Source organism: Tetrahymena thermophila (assembly GCF_000189635.1).
Source record: "Tetrahymena thermophila SB210 genomic scaffold scf_8254659, whole genome shotgun sequence".
NCBI lineage: Eukaryota > Ciliophora > Oligohymenophorea > Hymenostomatida > Tetrahymenidae > Tetrahymena > Tetrahymena thermophila.
Genome location: NW_002476426.1, coordinates 1,530,090 through 1,545,994, shown reverse-complemented (window position 1 = coordinate 1,545,994; position 15,905 = coordinate 1,530,090). Strand labels below are relative to the sequence as shown.

Below are 15,905 nucleotides of genomic sequence, written 5' to 3'. Positions count from 1 at the left end.
AGTTTGAATATTTTTGATAGTTTTTATGTATGTATATATATCTAAAAAATCATAATCAGTACAAAAAGATTAAATAATATAAATTCAAACTTACATAGTAGAAGTAATTAATTAAAATTATATTAGTAGAATAGATATTGTATATGAAATTAATTATTCATTTTGCAAATTCAAATTTTAGAATTAAAAAATTTTTCAAATAACAAAAATAAAAATTTAATTAAAAAAACTTATCCTGCGATTACAATAGAAATAAAATCTTAAGCTGAAAAATAGTATAAATAAATAAAATTATAAAAAATAATTTTTAATATTTTTGATTTTTTTCATGTTTGTAAATCTAAATAATCATATTCATATTTTTTATTACTACAAACTCTTTAGTTTAAGATCCTTTGATATTTAAGATCTCCTTCTTTTTTAAAACGTCCATATTCAAAATTAGGAAAATTGGAGTATTAAATTCTTTATATTTTAAAAAAATATATCATAGTTAATTTAATTTATACTTCATTAATTCCTTTTGTACATTTATAGAAACAATTAAGAATAAATGAATGATTCATTTAGTTTAAATACGACTTTTCAAAATATAATTTATTTTAGAAAAATCTTAATGGAGAGAGTTTACAGTAGTTACAATACTAGAATATTTATTATTAAATATAATTAATAAAATAAATTCATAATATAATGAATTAATAAGGAGAATTTTGTTTAGAGATTAACTTATTTGTAAAAACGTAAAGATAGTAGATAATAAAATATATAGGTATTTAGATACATACATAAACAAATTTGTTAGTTTATAAACATTCGAGAATATATTGTGAATTTCACTTTCTCTTTAGTATGCCTTGCTTAATTAGCCAATATTTTATACTTTTCTTTTTTGTTACAATAGCTTCCGGAAAATACATTTTATATACAGTACGGAAATATACATATTCTCTTTTAAGTCTTCCTAGTATGAGATATTCATTGATAACAATGTAAATAATAAGCATAAAAGCACCTGCTACGATAACTAAAATTGTGCAGAACATTACAATTGAAGATATATTAGATGATATGTTTGATTACCAGGTATTCATAATTTGGTTATTAAAGATATCTGCATAGTAAACACCTCTAGAATATGAAATCATATCACTTAAAATAGTTGAACTTATTGTAGCAGATTTAAGTGACGGTAAGCTTTAATAATTACTTACGAATTCAGTAAATTTAGTTCCAAATATATTCAAGCCATTATTCAAAGCATTTTAAAGTATAGTTTAGCAATCAACAATTTAATTCTAAGAGAGAATTGAAGGCGCAATATCTGAATTACATGCAGTCGTTTTGTAAACTTAATTGTACATATAGTTGTAAGAGTAGCTTGATAAACTATTTAAGACGACATCCTATTTTATATCAAAGAACATAGATACATAAGGTGAAGCGTATTAATAAAGATAGTCTTAGTAAAATCCAGGATCTATAAAATTTTCTTTGACGCTGATAATCATAATAAGATCTAGTGTGATTGGATTAATAATTGTTAAGCCATCTTCTTTCATCATTTGAAGAGTATTCTGATTCAAATAAACTTATAAGACATAAACACAACTAAAGCAAATGAGGCAAATCATAAAAATTAAGTAGTAAACTATAATCTTAATCTTAAGGTCCTTTAAAAAATCACCCTCTTCTATTTATTTATTTTTTTTTACCATAGCATTATCATCAGAAGCCTCAAGTTATAAATCAGATACCTTAAGAAGAGCTGCTGCTATTTTAGGATTTTAATTAGACATTCTTGTTACATCCATAGTTGCTCTTGTATGCTCTGATTTAATTTAGGGAGTTTGAGCATTATTTTGCAAGTTACTTCCTTACTAAATTGGTTGATTGTTACTTAATACATCCTCTTCTTTTTCTTGATATTCTGATTCTACAAGTAATTAGTTTGTAATTGGCATGTAAGCACGACTATAATATTCATCTTTATCAACAGCATAGCTAAACTGATTGAGTATAATTCCATAATAATCAGTGATTTTTTTCACATCCACCAAATCTATTTTCTCAAAGCTGTCAAAAATAGAAGAAAAGCTGTCACAAATTTACTTTGTCAGCTTCCACATAAATAAAAAAGAGATACCAACAAGGCTACTTAAAACAATAGTTATAATTACAACAAACTATGTTATTTATGATATTGTATCAGAAACTACCTACATAGAGCTTTGACCTAAATCATAAATATCGTTATTTAAATAAGGAATAGCATTTTACCTAGTTAGTTATTGAAAAAAAGATTTAAGATAATTAGATAAATAAATAGTTTTTTGATTTCAATTTATTTCCTTAATTGAATTTTTGTTAATTTCTGAAAAATAATATTTTAGATTAAAACTAAAAACAAGATTTAAATAAATAAATTATTAAATTTAATAATTTATAAAAAAGAAAAAAAAGAAAATTGTACCTTATAAAATTAACATAATCTGATTATGTTGTAATTGAAGCTGTTTAAGATGAATACATAGTATTGTTTAATTCATTGATGTGATAAACATATTACTAGAACATATCAAAAACATCATAAGTGTAATTACCGTAACCTTACGAGTAAGATACTATGGATGTTGTGACATTTTTCTAACTAAGTCCAAAAAGTGTTTCTTGAAAGTTATTTTGCATAGTAACATTTTGAAAGTATCCAGTAATGTTATAAAATACTTGGTTTATTTCATTTTAAAATCCTGCTTAATTTTAATAGTAAGTATTTTTAAGTATAGAATTGGTAAAGTTTCCGCTATTTAAAATTACTTAGTTCAATACAACATCATAGCCTGCTAAAACATTTAAATTCCAGACTTTAACAAGTTGGACAATTGAAGTCTTTTCATTTATTAAAATAATATTTAGTTTCAAAAATATTTAGAAAAAAAATTACATAATTTTAAACTGTGTTAAAAAAATTGTTGACTCCAACAAAATAGCTTAATACATTAAACAGTAGTATAAAGAAAAAGAAAAGTCTTGTAAACAACTGCAGCTAGAAGATACTGTTTAGCTATTCTCTAGGTTAGTGAATATCTTCTTTAATAAAAATATTATCAGTGTAACTCAAATTAAAAGTGACACTTCCTTGCTTTTTTTCAAAGTCTTTTTGTATATCTTTTAAGTTTTCATCTTACTTGTCTGAATCAAAATTATCAAGCTAATAACCCATTCCGTTTTCTTTAGATTAAAATTAATTGCTTTAAACTTTTGAATCTTGAACTTCTAGAGTTAAATCTTAAAAGCTGTTATTTCCTGCTGAGACATGAGAGTTTAGAGGTGCTAGAGTATTTTTTATATTATTTAATAGAGCATTTTTATTTATGGAAAATCTAGACTAATTATTATTAGGAATATCAAGATTTTTTGTAGATGAACCTTTGCCATTATTAAAAGTCAACCCATTTAAATCAATACCGTCTTTAATATCAGAAAATTACTTTGACAAAGATACTTCAAATTCTTTATTTTTTTATTGAACTTGCTAAAGAGCGTTTAGTTTGTGAATTTTTATTTCCTCTAAATTAAGAATTTTCATTATGCCTATTTTTTTTTAGCCCATTTTTTTAAATTTAGTTGTGCAAACAAGTTTTAATTAGCGAGATTTTTTTCTTTTAATATGAAGAGTAAATGCATCTTTTATTAACTAATAAAAAGCTTTATCCCTCTGATATTAAAGGTCTGTATCATCTTTCTATCCAGAAACCCTTTCAGTTTAAGTCTCATGCTTCTTGTAAGAATTTATATTTGTCTAGCTCTCCTTAATTGTAAAATTACTATTATTTGTGTATGTTTTTATTTTATTAGTCATATCTTGCTTACTTGATGCGACTTCAGTGTTTTTACGTTTTTCTGTTTTTTCATCATATTTTTTTAAGCGACTCTATGACATAGTATAATAACTTTACATAACTTATGCTATATTATGGGGAATTCTAGCAACTAGTCTTACTTATTCACCTTTTTCTAATCTTTCATCTTTTTATTTATTACCATTCTCATCTAAATTTTCTAGCCCAAATTCTGTTTCTATGTCATCATCATCAGTACTGTCATCTTTATCAGATTTTGCTTTCTCTTCATCTTCGTCATTTTAATCCTGTAAATATTTTATAAGGTCAAAATATCATTTTCAGTTAATTAATTCTTGTTTTTTCATTTATAATGCAAAAGAAATCACAAATGTTGGCATAAAATTTTCTAAAATAAATAGCAAAATTCTGTATTGAGGCTTTTTTAGTAGCCTAAAATAGAACATTTCTAATTCTCTTTAATTAATGTAGACTTATTGATATAGTTTGTTTTCATTAAAAGAAGAAAAATTATTTGCGTTTGCATTAATTTAAATTGAGAGTTATTTTTTTAAAAAAAACTTAAAATAATTTCTTTTTTTTTAAATTAATTTTTATTTCTATATTTTGAAGGAGGAAATTGTGAAATTTAGCTCATTAATTCATATTTATTTGAATTCATTTAATATTTAAAAATATTGTAAAATATTTCAAAACAGAAAAAAATATGGAAAAAATTATTTATTTACTCAATAAAAATAAATAAATTTACCATTTGATGAAGAGTTTTTCTTCTTATCGCATAAGTAGCTTTTTCCATCTATTTTTTGATTAAATCTTATTATTTTTCATCTAACTATTCTTAAATTTCCAATAGGGAGTTCTATTGAACTGAAGAACTCACATTTGATGCTTAGTGAGTAAATTATTTTCTAAAAGCATCTAACTGTTTAGGAGAGGGAATAATTTAATCTTCAAATGTTTCTTTATTTTTGCTCTTTAAATCAAGCAGTTAAGCTGCAGAGTCATCTTAAGTTAGTGTTAAATTTATTTTTGAAGGTTTTTAAGGAGTAGTATCATTAATTTTAAATTGAGGATTTTGTCCATTACTTTTTGAGTCATTTTAGTCAGGCAAGTAATGCTGTATTTTGTATTAATTTTCATTTTTAGTATTTTATTGAATAAGCTTAGCATTATTTACATCTCCGTTCTACTCGTTATCTTGATTTTCATTTTTTTCACCGTTTTCTTAAGCAAAAAGTGCTGCTTTTTTAGCAGCTAATGATTACTGGGCAAGAGATTTTTTTTATTTAGCCATACTTTTTAGCTTATCAAATGCAAAGATATTTTATTTACCTTCTTAATTGAATCTATTCTTAAATATGTTGGCTATATCTCCAAGTTATGCCTTTTTAGGGATAATTCCAAAATTTTGTTGATCCTCTATTGTTAAAAACTAAAACAACCTAGAGAATTTCATAAGTTTAGGAATAACAAGGAGTAGATTCAACACCATCCCATTTTATAAAACACTTGCTGTTGAGACTTTATTATCAAACTAAGGAGGTTTACCACCAGCATTTTAAATTTCCTTTTTTAGCTTTAAATTCGCCAATTAAATCATTTATTACCTATAAAGCTCAGAATCTATCATAAAATATTCATATAATAATTGAGACATCGAATCAACTTCCCAGTCATCATTAAATATAATATAATTTAGTTTTGAACCTGCTGGATTTAAGATTGGCCTTATTAGGCAAACAAATTCTGCTATTCCATGTAGATTTACAAATAATTTTAAAAATTTCCAACCAGAAAAGACATTTCCCTTTTTCTGTACACAATAGACTTTTTTTTGAGAGTATAAAATCTAGTTATTTTAATAAAGTTTTAATTTTTTAGTAATCTCTTAAAGTCTTTAATAATTAATTAATTAAAAAATTTAATTTACCTTTGATTTTCCTGTTGAAATATAGTTGGACGTATATTTAGGGTGTAAAATAGCAAAAGATTTAGGCATTAAATCTGTTACAAATACATGATTCTCTAACTCATAACGGTTGAAGCCGAAAGTAGTCAAAACAGGTTTATTAACTTTTATTATTTTTCCCAAATTGTCACTGGCAACTCTAAATACGCAAGATCTACGATCGAAGGCCATTTCCACTTTTTTAATTTTAATTTTGTCTTGTTCTTCTTTGGAATTAGAAACAACAGAACCTAAGTCATCTTCAACCTGATCAGTTTGATATTCTTCAATGAATACTTCATTTTCATTGACGAAGGTTCCAGTAAACTTTTCAAGCAACGAGAGAAGAACTTTTTGGTTAAGAATATACAAATAATACCATGCATAATAAAATCTCCATTTTTTTCTGTAATTTAAATAAACAATCACACGGATCCACATTTTTTTTATTTCATCGATATCTTCAAACACTTTCTTGATTGCTTGGTTAAGCTCTTCCAAAACAATTACATTTTTCAATAACATATTCCAAAAACTTATGTTCTATAAAAGGATTTACTTGATCTTATATTTAATTCTGTCTATCTTTAATTCTATAGGTATAACGTTTTCCACATTTAAAATACCTTGTTTATTTTTTAAGAATGTTAAATTTTTATCCTACAAAAAAATATAGAAAAGATACCTTTATATGAAGTTACATTTTTCTTTCTATTGTATTTATGTATAAAGTGGATTAATCTAAAGAGTCTGTATTAGTCAATAGGGTATAAGTATTTTTTTTTGAGGAATTGTATAACTGTCAGAGAAAGACAAGGGTTTCTGAATTTGTTAAAGATAAATTCCGAATAGTCAATTAAAACAGTGAAATTATTTTGGTTTAAAGAAATGAACTATTCGTACCAACTTTTGACAATAAATTTACTGACTATACTTTTGTTGATCTAGATGTAGCATTTATCTATGTTGACATCTTTTACTTTTTTAGAGTCATGCAAAATCTTGGTTTAGCAAAAGCACTTTTAAAAGTTGCTATCAATATGATTACATGGGTTGTTCAAATGCTAAGAGATAATACCTTTAAAATAAACTTCTTAAAATAAAGAATCAGATGAATTTTCAAGCAGTGTTTATAAATAGTAAACTCTTTTTGCAAAATCTTTATAACTAAGATTTCTCAAATCATTTCCAATGATCATTTTTTACTATTAATACCTAGCTATTTTCCTATAAAAATAAAAAACGAAAACAAAGAATATTATTGTAAACTAAATGTTATTTTCTGAAGTTTATGATTTTAAGATACTCAAGCTCCTAATTTATTTATAAATATTTTTATATTTAATAACAAGCTGTAAACATAAGTCAATTAATTAATTTACCTCTGGAGCTCATCTAACAAAAGTGCTATATTCTAACTAAATAAAAGCACCATCAAAAGTTTGAAAAGATTTCTGACATATTTATTTTTAAAAGTCATTAATCCTTAATTTAGATAGAATTAATATGAGAGATAGGCAGAAAAAAGAAAATTGTAAAGCAGATATCCTATAAAGTAAAAATAAGAATCCGACCTAAGACATATTACCAAGGAAAATAGTATTCTATATATATTAAATTGAAGAATATAAATAGTATTATCACAAGCGAGAGTATCCTTTTTACTTGAAAAGCTACCATTAAACAAAAACATTGTTGTGTACCACACTGTAAAACTACCAGCAAGCAATCCCAAGCATATCACAGCAATTTTTATAAAAAAAAGGCTATCACTTGTATTGCATTAGATGTTTAAATTACTCTACACAGGCTAGTAACATGTTATATAGGATATAAGAGTTATGTAGATAGGTTAAAGTAAGATCCACTATAAGTATTCACATAAATAAAGGAACCATCTCCCATAAAAGAATTTTCTAACTTTTATATTCTCATTACTGGCTCTAATAAAGTAACAAGTTACATATAATGCAAGCGTGAAAACCATATAAGCACTACTTACAAAGAGCATCACCATGTACATTGTTGAGTTGAACTGTAATACTGTAGTAATATCAACATAAGAAATAACATTTATTACAGTAGATAAATTATCTGAAGCTATTGTGTAATGCTTATTCATAAGGTTCTTGTAGTTGGAAACATTTGAAATGTAAATCTAAATGAAGGCTATCGAAATTAATATATATGACTTTTCGATCGAAGTTTTTTTGAATTTAAGCAAGTCTATAAAAATCTCAAAATTTCTTGTTAAAAGAGACCTATTTTTTTTTATTTCAAGCTTCTTCTACTCTTCGTCTTTGTATTTTTTTTCTTCAATTTTACTTATATCAATGTTTTTTGAGATAATGACAGGGTTTTGTGTACCTAATTTACTATGTTTACCATTCAAGCTACTTTGATTTGTTTGCTTTCTTTAAAGGTTAAGCTTGTTCGCGCTTTTACCTGACTTGATACCACTTTGTTACAACCTGTCTGATACTTTACTAATCATCTCTATAAATATATAAATTTACTATTTATTAAAATTTAAGCCAACAAATTTTGATAAAAACAATTGCCATAATGGATTCGCATAATAAAATACCTGACTGAAGCTACTTGTGTCTGAATGAAGCAAAATTTTGACTTCACTATTGTTGATTAGTACTAATCTTGTTATTACTTCTTAAAAAAAATATATTTATAATATCTCTTGATTTTAATTACTTTATTTTATTAAATTATTACAGTTCAAAATTCCTTTTGCATCAATTTTTTATTAGATTAAAAATTTGCCTAAAGCTTTTGTTTCCTAGTCCTACCAACTCTCAAGCACACACAAGAAATTCTTTATAAAATACAATAATTGGCTTTCTCCTTTTATTCTTAATACCTAAAATTGAATTAATGTATTTAACGTTATTAGTAACTACAGACAATAAATTAGAACTACTTTTGTTTACTTAACTGATTAAAAAAAAGTAGATTTTAGTTATATTATTTAATTATAAAAATAGATTATTATTTCTAATAAAATGGTTATTTATATTTTAATTTATTCATTGTTAAACTAAACAAGTAAAAAACTCCTTCAAGAATGATTACATAATTTTTTTTAATATCTTTTCTCATAAAAGCTATTTATTCTAATTCTTTATATCAACTGATAAAATTTATCATTTTTTATTATATTTATTTAATTGCTAAATTAAAATATTTAGTATTTATTTTTATATGCTGAATGGAATTTATTTCATAATAATTATTTTTTTTTGTTGTTAATAATCAAAACTAAAAATTTAAGATAAGAACAAAATTTCTTATTTTAACAAAACCATAAAATTATTTTTATTTGAATAATTCTGTTATAAAACCAAAAAAATACTTGCAAAATAAATTTGTAAAATTATTTTTTTACTCAAATAATTAATTAGAAATTTAAATAGGGAAATATTTAATGGACAAAAATTGTTTTATTTAAGCTATAAAGTCTATTTTAGTTACAATAATTCAGTTATAAATTTTAAAAAATTTTAGCATAATAAATTTAAAAGATGTACTTTTTTTTTAAATAATGAATTAAAAATTAATAAACCAAATAAATATTATTATTTTAATGAGTGATTTAAAAAATAATAAGAATTAATTTAATTAATTAATATGAGGTTGTTTTATTATATTAGAATTATAATATTTTTATAAATACTTTATTTTTTGTATAAATAAAATTAACACTGAATACCTTTTAAGAAATTTATTAGTATTTTATAAGATACAAAAGGCTTTTTATAATTTTTAATTATTGCTTCTCAAACTTATTTATATCCATAAAAATCGCGAATCATTACAAATAATAAAAATTAACAAAGTAGAAAAAAAAAGTTTTTCAATAGAAGCACTAGTTTTCAAATCTTCAGATATTTGTTAGAATTAGCATTTTTTTGTGTATTAAAATATATTCAGTAATAGTAGTTGTTCTCAGTTATGGATTTAAAGTACAGTCAAGCAGGAAACTATCCTTAAAGAAGTATTTCACCAGTTAGGTTTGACGATGATAGAGTTAACTATTAGCCATTATAAAATAGTCAAAATATGATTCAATAATCATATTCTTCACCATAAAAATTCAGAACCAAGCCACAAATATTCTAATCACCTTCTTATCTTTAGTAAACAGCTACTACTAACTTAAGCTTTGGTAGTCCTTAAATCTTAGATTAAGATGAGAGAGTCCTAAATAATAACTTAGAAGCTACCTAACAACAGATTTAGTAACTTCTTTAAGACAAAGAGAGTCTCATTGATAATTTAAGCAATTTGCAAAGATAAATTTTATAGCTTGAAATGTAACTATAACAAGAACAAAGAATTAACAGAAGTGTAGCAACTGAATATATGATAAAATTACCATCAGCTGAAAAGAAAATACTTGAATTGAATGCCGAAAATTAAAAGCTATATGAATAAATAGAAAATGAAAAAAGACTTTGTTCATAAGATTACCTAAAGAAGCTAGAACTTGAAAACTTGAGATTAACTGTGAAGAATAAGCAACTTGCTTTAAGCAATGAAAACCTCTAAAGTTAACTTTAAATCTATAGCAAATAAAATTATCCTAATTCTCTTAAAAGTTCTCCAACTAAGAAACCTTTCATTTAAGTATCAGTAAATTGCAGTAAAGATGATGAAATTGAAATAATTGATGATAAATAGATTTTGGTAAATAAGCCTTATTCATTTACATCTTAATCTTATAAACAAGAATAGGAAAGTATCGATTAGAATGTTGAATCAAAGCTCCTCAAATTAGAGTCATATGTCTAGATTCTAAAAAAAGAATATGATTAGCTTGAAGATAATAATAGGGAGCTAAATAAAAAGCTTAAAACTTTAGCATTTTAAAAAGAAGCTAGTGAGACTGACTATCAGCAAAAGATATTAAAGCTTGAAAGTTTAGTAACAAATCTAGAATATTAACTTAGAAAGCTTAAGAATGAGCAAGAATAAAAAAATAATTCTTAAGAATAAGTGTAGAAGCAGTCTACAGCAAATATTGAAAGAAACTATTAATCAAATACTAATACCATCAGAATACTGCATGACGGAGATGTTAACATTAAAATTGAAGGGGAGGCTCTAAACAAGTTAACTACTGTTTCAGTAATTTAGCATTGAAATATCTTTTCATTAAATGACCATAAGATAATCAATCATAATTTTATTTTTTGTATAATATATAAAATATATTTAAAAGAATATTCATAAAATAGAGTTTATAAGTATATATATAATTATAAATACATCATAGTAATGTTTAAAATATTATTTTTACCTATTTTACTAAGACAATAATCGTGATCTTAAAATATCCTTTATCTCACAGAAAATCCTAAATATACCAGAAGAATTTAAATATTCACAATCACTAAAAGCTCTAATTTTACTTAATTTAGATTTGATCAAGTTGACTTATTTATTTAATTTATGAGATTAATTTTTTGAAAATTTCAGATTTATTCATGAAAGATTCAAGAATTTTCATATTTTTACTTTATTTGAAAGTTAATAAGTAAAAAATGTTTTATCAAATAATTTTATTTATATTTCTAAAATTTATTTCAAGGTTTGGCTTGACAGCAGTCAAATAAAGTTACATGAAAAATTTTATTTCAATATTACAAATTTCTTTTTGACGAATTATCTGAAAATTAAAGAACTAATAATTAGCAAAATAAGTTAAGTTTGCAATTAAAAATTTATCTTAATATAATTTAATTTTTTTAAACCAAAAAAAAATTGATAGTATCAATGAATAAATGAATGAACCATTTAACAATAAATTAATTAACTATTAAATTAAATCAAATTAATACACATAATTTTAGAGTACTTAATCAATACAATTTTTTCCTTAAAGATTATTTATCTATATATCAATCAATCATTTTTTCTTGGTTGATTTTTTCTCTTTGGCTGGTGTTGTTATTATGTAATTGTCTAAAACATTATACTACAATAAGCATGTCTATAGCAATCCCTCAATATCTAAAACTATTTCATTACTTTCATTCTATTACTTGTTATACTCTGTTTTTGAAGGATCACTTAAGAAATATGCTGAGGTATGTTTAGGTTTTTCATACAAGAAGCTACCACCAGCGCTTTCTACAAGCTTTCTCACTTCTTCTTTGTTTAGGTTATCAAAAGAGTTTTGACAAACAAAAGTTAGTCCATGTAAAATTCCTTCGGGATGGTCTTTTTAATTGTTAATACTTTTTTTCAACTCAAAATTATGCTACTTAGCTAAAGCCTTATCTACTTTGGTTATTATAAAAGGTTCATATGGAACTATTTTGTCTTCTTTAATACACTCTTTGATCCAATTTTGAGATATAATTGGATAACCTTTATTTAATGCAACTAAAGTTTTTAGTCTTCTTTTAAATTCGTCAGTAACTAAAATATTAAAATCGTTAGCACTATGAAAGTCATTAAGAATTTTCACTCCATAAGTAGACATTTCTTTTTTCTCTTCATCTGTAATAGAACTATTAGAAAATATTATTCTGAATTTATTTCTTCTTGGTATATCCATGATGATTCCTGCAGATTGTTAAAGCAGCAAAGCTTCTTTTTTAGATCCTAAAGTTCTTCTTATTAAACTCTTAGGCTTTTGAGTGTCTTTTTTAGACTTTGCAGTAGCTTTTTCAGTTTGTTTGCTCTTCTTAGCCTAATCTTTTGATTTTTAATCTTCATTTTACTATTTATTATCGCTATATGATTCTTTCAAAATGGATTTTCTAGCACTTTTTCTAGTTGGTTTTGTTTCTTCTATTTCCATTTAGCTTTCTTCTTCTTATTCTCCTTCGTCAGAGCTTTCTTTTTTAGTTTATTTTTTAGAAGTGCTTTTTTTTGCTGATGTCTTCTAAACAATTTTTGAAACACTCTTTTTAGTAGTTTTTTCTTGTTTTTCTTCATCTTCGACTTAAGCCTTTCTTGTACTCCTTCTTAATGACGCAGGTTACTCTTCTTCTATCTTTTCAACCTATTTATCATGTGATTCTTTTTTTTATTATTTATTATTTTATGATTTAGACTTCTTTTGTTCTTCAGTTATTTTTGTTTCTTTGGAATTTGCAGCTTTAGGTGTTTCCTTTGATTGCTTCTTTTTAGCATCTGAATTTTTTCCTTTTTAAGGTGTTTCTTCCTTAATAGCAGTAACTGCTGCTTTTGTTTTTTCTTTATCATTTACAGTCTGCTTTGTTTTTTGTTCCTTTGATTTTGAATTTTTTATGGGTTCTTGTTTAGTTGGCTAAGTCATTAAATCATCATATTTTCTTTTTCTAGTAGAAATGGATTTAGCTATTTTTTAACTTTGAGATTGAAAGTCTTCCTCTTCCATGCTATATTCTTCATCTTCTTAATTTTGATCGCTGATTGATGTGCTATCATCAACTGTTTTGCTTTTAGTTTTGTTTTTTGCACTCTAATCTTTTTATTTAATTTTTGATTTATCAGCTTATTCATCATCTTATTTTTTAGATTAGTTTGAGTTTTTAATTGTATTTAAGACATTTTCTGCTTACTGCTTTAGTTTTTCCATTTTATCATCTTTTTTTTATTGTAATTTCAAATCTTTTTTGCTTTTGGAAGCTACTTCTTTTTTTTTTGGCTCCTCTTATATTTCTTAATCTTCTACTTATTTCTTTGAATTTTTTTTATTAGTTGGCTCTTAGTTAATTGTTTGCTCTTTTTATTTTGAGGCTTTTTTAGAAGATTCTACTTTGATTGGCTCATTTTCATTTTTATCTATTTTATTAAGAGTTTTTGATTTAGTTTTATCAGTAGTAGCTTAGGGTTTAGTGGTATTTTTTCTTTTTAAAGTTGAAGGAGACCAATAATCTTCACTTTCTTTTTTCTCTAAAGAATTTGATTTTTCTTTTTTATCTTCAAAAGGAATGTCTTAACTTTGCTTTTATGTGTTTTTTTGTGAACTGTACTTTTATGCTAAATCATTAATAACCTTTCTTTATTCATTAATTTCAGAATTCTTTAACTTATCCTAAATTCTTTTTAAAAACTGTGAATCCAGCTTCATCGAATCCTCATCATGTTATTCTTATTAAGTTTAAATTCCATTATTCTTTTTATTACTTGCAGCTCTCTTTCTGGTAGCTTATTCTTCTTCATGGTTGTTGCTTTTTTTAAATGATTTAGGAAAGCTAAACTAAAAATCGCAGTCCTCTTCCTCTTCATCAGAAACTTTATAAAGCTGAGTATCTGTTATATCATAAATATCTTCTTTTTTTAAATTTGAATCCCTATTTATAATAAAATACTCATTATTTTGTTGTTTTTTAAATCATTATTTTTTACTCATCTTTTTAATCATTCTTAAAGGCTCCTTTTATTCCTTTAGCAAGTTATCCTTTTGATTTCACAAAATTTTTTTAGGTGTTTTGAGCTTTTTTTGATTATGCAGTGCTTGATGCTAAAGCAGTCTTACTATTATTAATCTTCTAAAAATGTTTTTCATCTTCCTCTTCATCAATATTTTCAGCTTCTAAGCGGTTTTAAATAATCTTAGAAGAGATTTAGTTTTTTTTGTGCTACTATTTAGAAGGTAAATCAGTATAATCTTCTATATCATCCTCATAGCTTTATATCTTTTTGGAACCTCTTTTGCTATTAGTTATTGCATTTTGAGGTGCAGAAGTGTTGCTATTATTCTTTTAACTATTCAATATGTCAGTTGGACTTAAAGAAAAGGCCATTGCTCTGCCAGGTTTAACTATTTAAAACTTACATCTAGATGATTATAATAAATGTGATTAAATAAAAACATTAAATATTTTTTTACTTGTATTTTCCAATGTAGAATATGTGGTTATTTGAAAGATCATAAGATTTATTGGGTTTCAGACGTATTAAACTATTATCAGACTTGATCTTAAAAGTACCCTTCTAAGAACCTAAATCTTCGATTGTATAATCGTCGTCTTCAATGCTTATTTTAGTGTGAACATCATCTATTTCATCTGTAAAGCGAAGCACTATTGAGCAAAGAGAGCTATTCTTTCCTATAATATTATCACCATATTTTAAATCAAATACTAAATACTATTAAGAATCCTTTTCGTTGCAGAAGATGATCAAATCTGCAACTTTGACAGAATCTTTTTACTTTCTAAACATTTCTTGGTAAATTTCTAACTAAAATTTTAGATTTTCTTATTAGAAATAATTTTTGATAAATATAAAAATTTGATTGATCTTCTTAAATTTCTTTTTTTTATTAAGATTTTATTAATTTATGATATTATTTAAAAGTAATGGTATTTCCCGCAAAATCTTTCTTTCTAATTGTTAAAAGAGCCAATATATAATAGAGTCTATTTTTCTATTAAATTACTATTCCAATCCCTCCAAAACTTCTTCTGATATTCATTTTTCAAATCAAAAATATCTTTTCAGCTCAATTAATAAAAAAATTTTTAATTATCAAATAAAATCAATCATTACAAATTTCTAAACTTTTATAATAAAATTTTTTATAAAATACCATTTAATTCACACATTTTTAAAATTATAAACTATTTATTTTAAATTTGATTTGGCTATATTAATAGCATTTTAATTATTTTATTCAAATTATAATATTAATTTTTATATTTACTAGAATAAAGTTTTATATCTAAACTTAATAAACAATTTTTATTTAGTTTAGAATAAATTTTAATCATAATAAATTTTACTTATTTAATTTTTGAAAAAAAGAGGATATTTGATAATTGAAATACAACATATTTTGTTAATAAAAACAAAAATGCTTTTTTTTTAAGGAGTTTTAATTAATCAATAACTAAAAATAAACTTATTTATTTATTTGGTTTAAATAATTTAAAAATATTTTATTCAATATTTTGACTAATTTTTAAATAATCTTGAAAAGAAAAAATAATTTCTAATATTTTCATGCTCTTAGAAATTAATTACACAATTTACTTTGTTTTATCAAAATTTGTAAAGAAAGCACTAAATTTTATCAGTTAATAAAAACTTGAAAGACAACCAAAAATTTTAACTCTTTCCTTGAAAAAATAAAACTC

The 15,905-nt window shown here is 23.9% G+C and overlaps 3 protein-coding genes across 3 annotated transcripts; 1 reads left to right on the top strand and 2 right to left on the bottom strand. All coding sequences in view use genetic code 6, as the record gives it.

Annotated features, from left to right (window-relative positions):
- Nucleotides 1-836: 836 nt before the first annotated feature.
- Nucleotides 837-8,308, bottom strand: TTHERM_00052700 (transmembrane protein, putative; the record flags this gene model as incomplete). The annotated part of the gene is made up of 7 exons (XM_001014966.2): nucleotides 837-2,280; nucleotides 2,474-2,889; nucleotides 2,945-4,150; nucleotides 4,615-5,715; nucleotides 5,797-6,440; nucleotides 6,500-7,128; nucleotides 7,197-8,308. The coding sequence occupies 7 exons, from the start codon at nucleotides 8,306-8,308 to the stop codon at nucleotides 837-839; spliced, it is 6,552 nt and encodes a 2,183-aa protein (XP_001014966.2).
- A 1,325-nt stretch (nucleotides 8,309-9,633) lies between these two features.
- Nucleotides 9,634-10,971, top strand: TTHERM_00052690 (hypothetical protein; the record flags this gene model as incomplete). Its single annotated transcript, XM_001014965.3, has 1 exon — nucleotides 9,634-10,971. The coding sequence occupies exon 1, from the start codon at nucleotides 9,781-9,783 to the stop codon at nucleotides 10,969-10,971; it is 1,191 nt and encodes a 396-aa protein (XP_001014965.1). The 5' UTR covers nucleotides 9,634-9,780.
- Nucleotides 10,972-11,737: 766 nt separating this feature from the next.
- Nucleotides 11,738-14,991, bottom strand: TTHERM_00052680 (BRCA1 carboxy-terminus (BRCT) domain protein; the record flags this gene model as incomplete). The annotated part of the gene is made up of 3 exons (XM_001014964.2): nucleotides 11,738-14,117; nucleotides 14,173-14,604; nucleotides 14,657-14,991. 3 exons carry the CDS (start codon nucleotides 14,989-14,991, stop codon nucleotides 11,738-11,740), a joined length of 3,147 nt encoding a protein of 1,048 aa, XP_001014964.2.
- Between the last annotated feature and the right edge of the window lie 914 nt (nucleotides 14,992-15,905).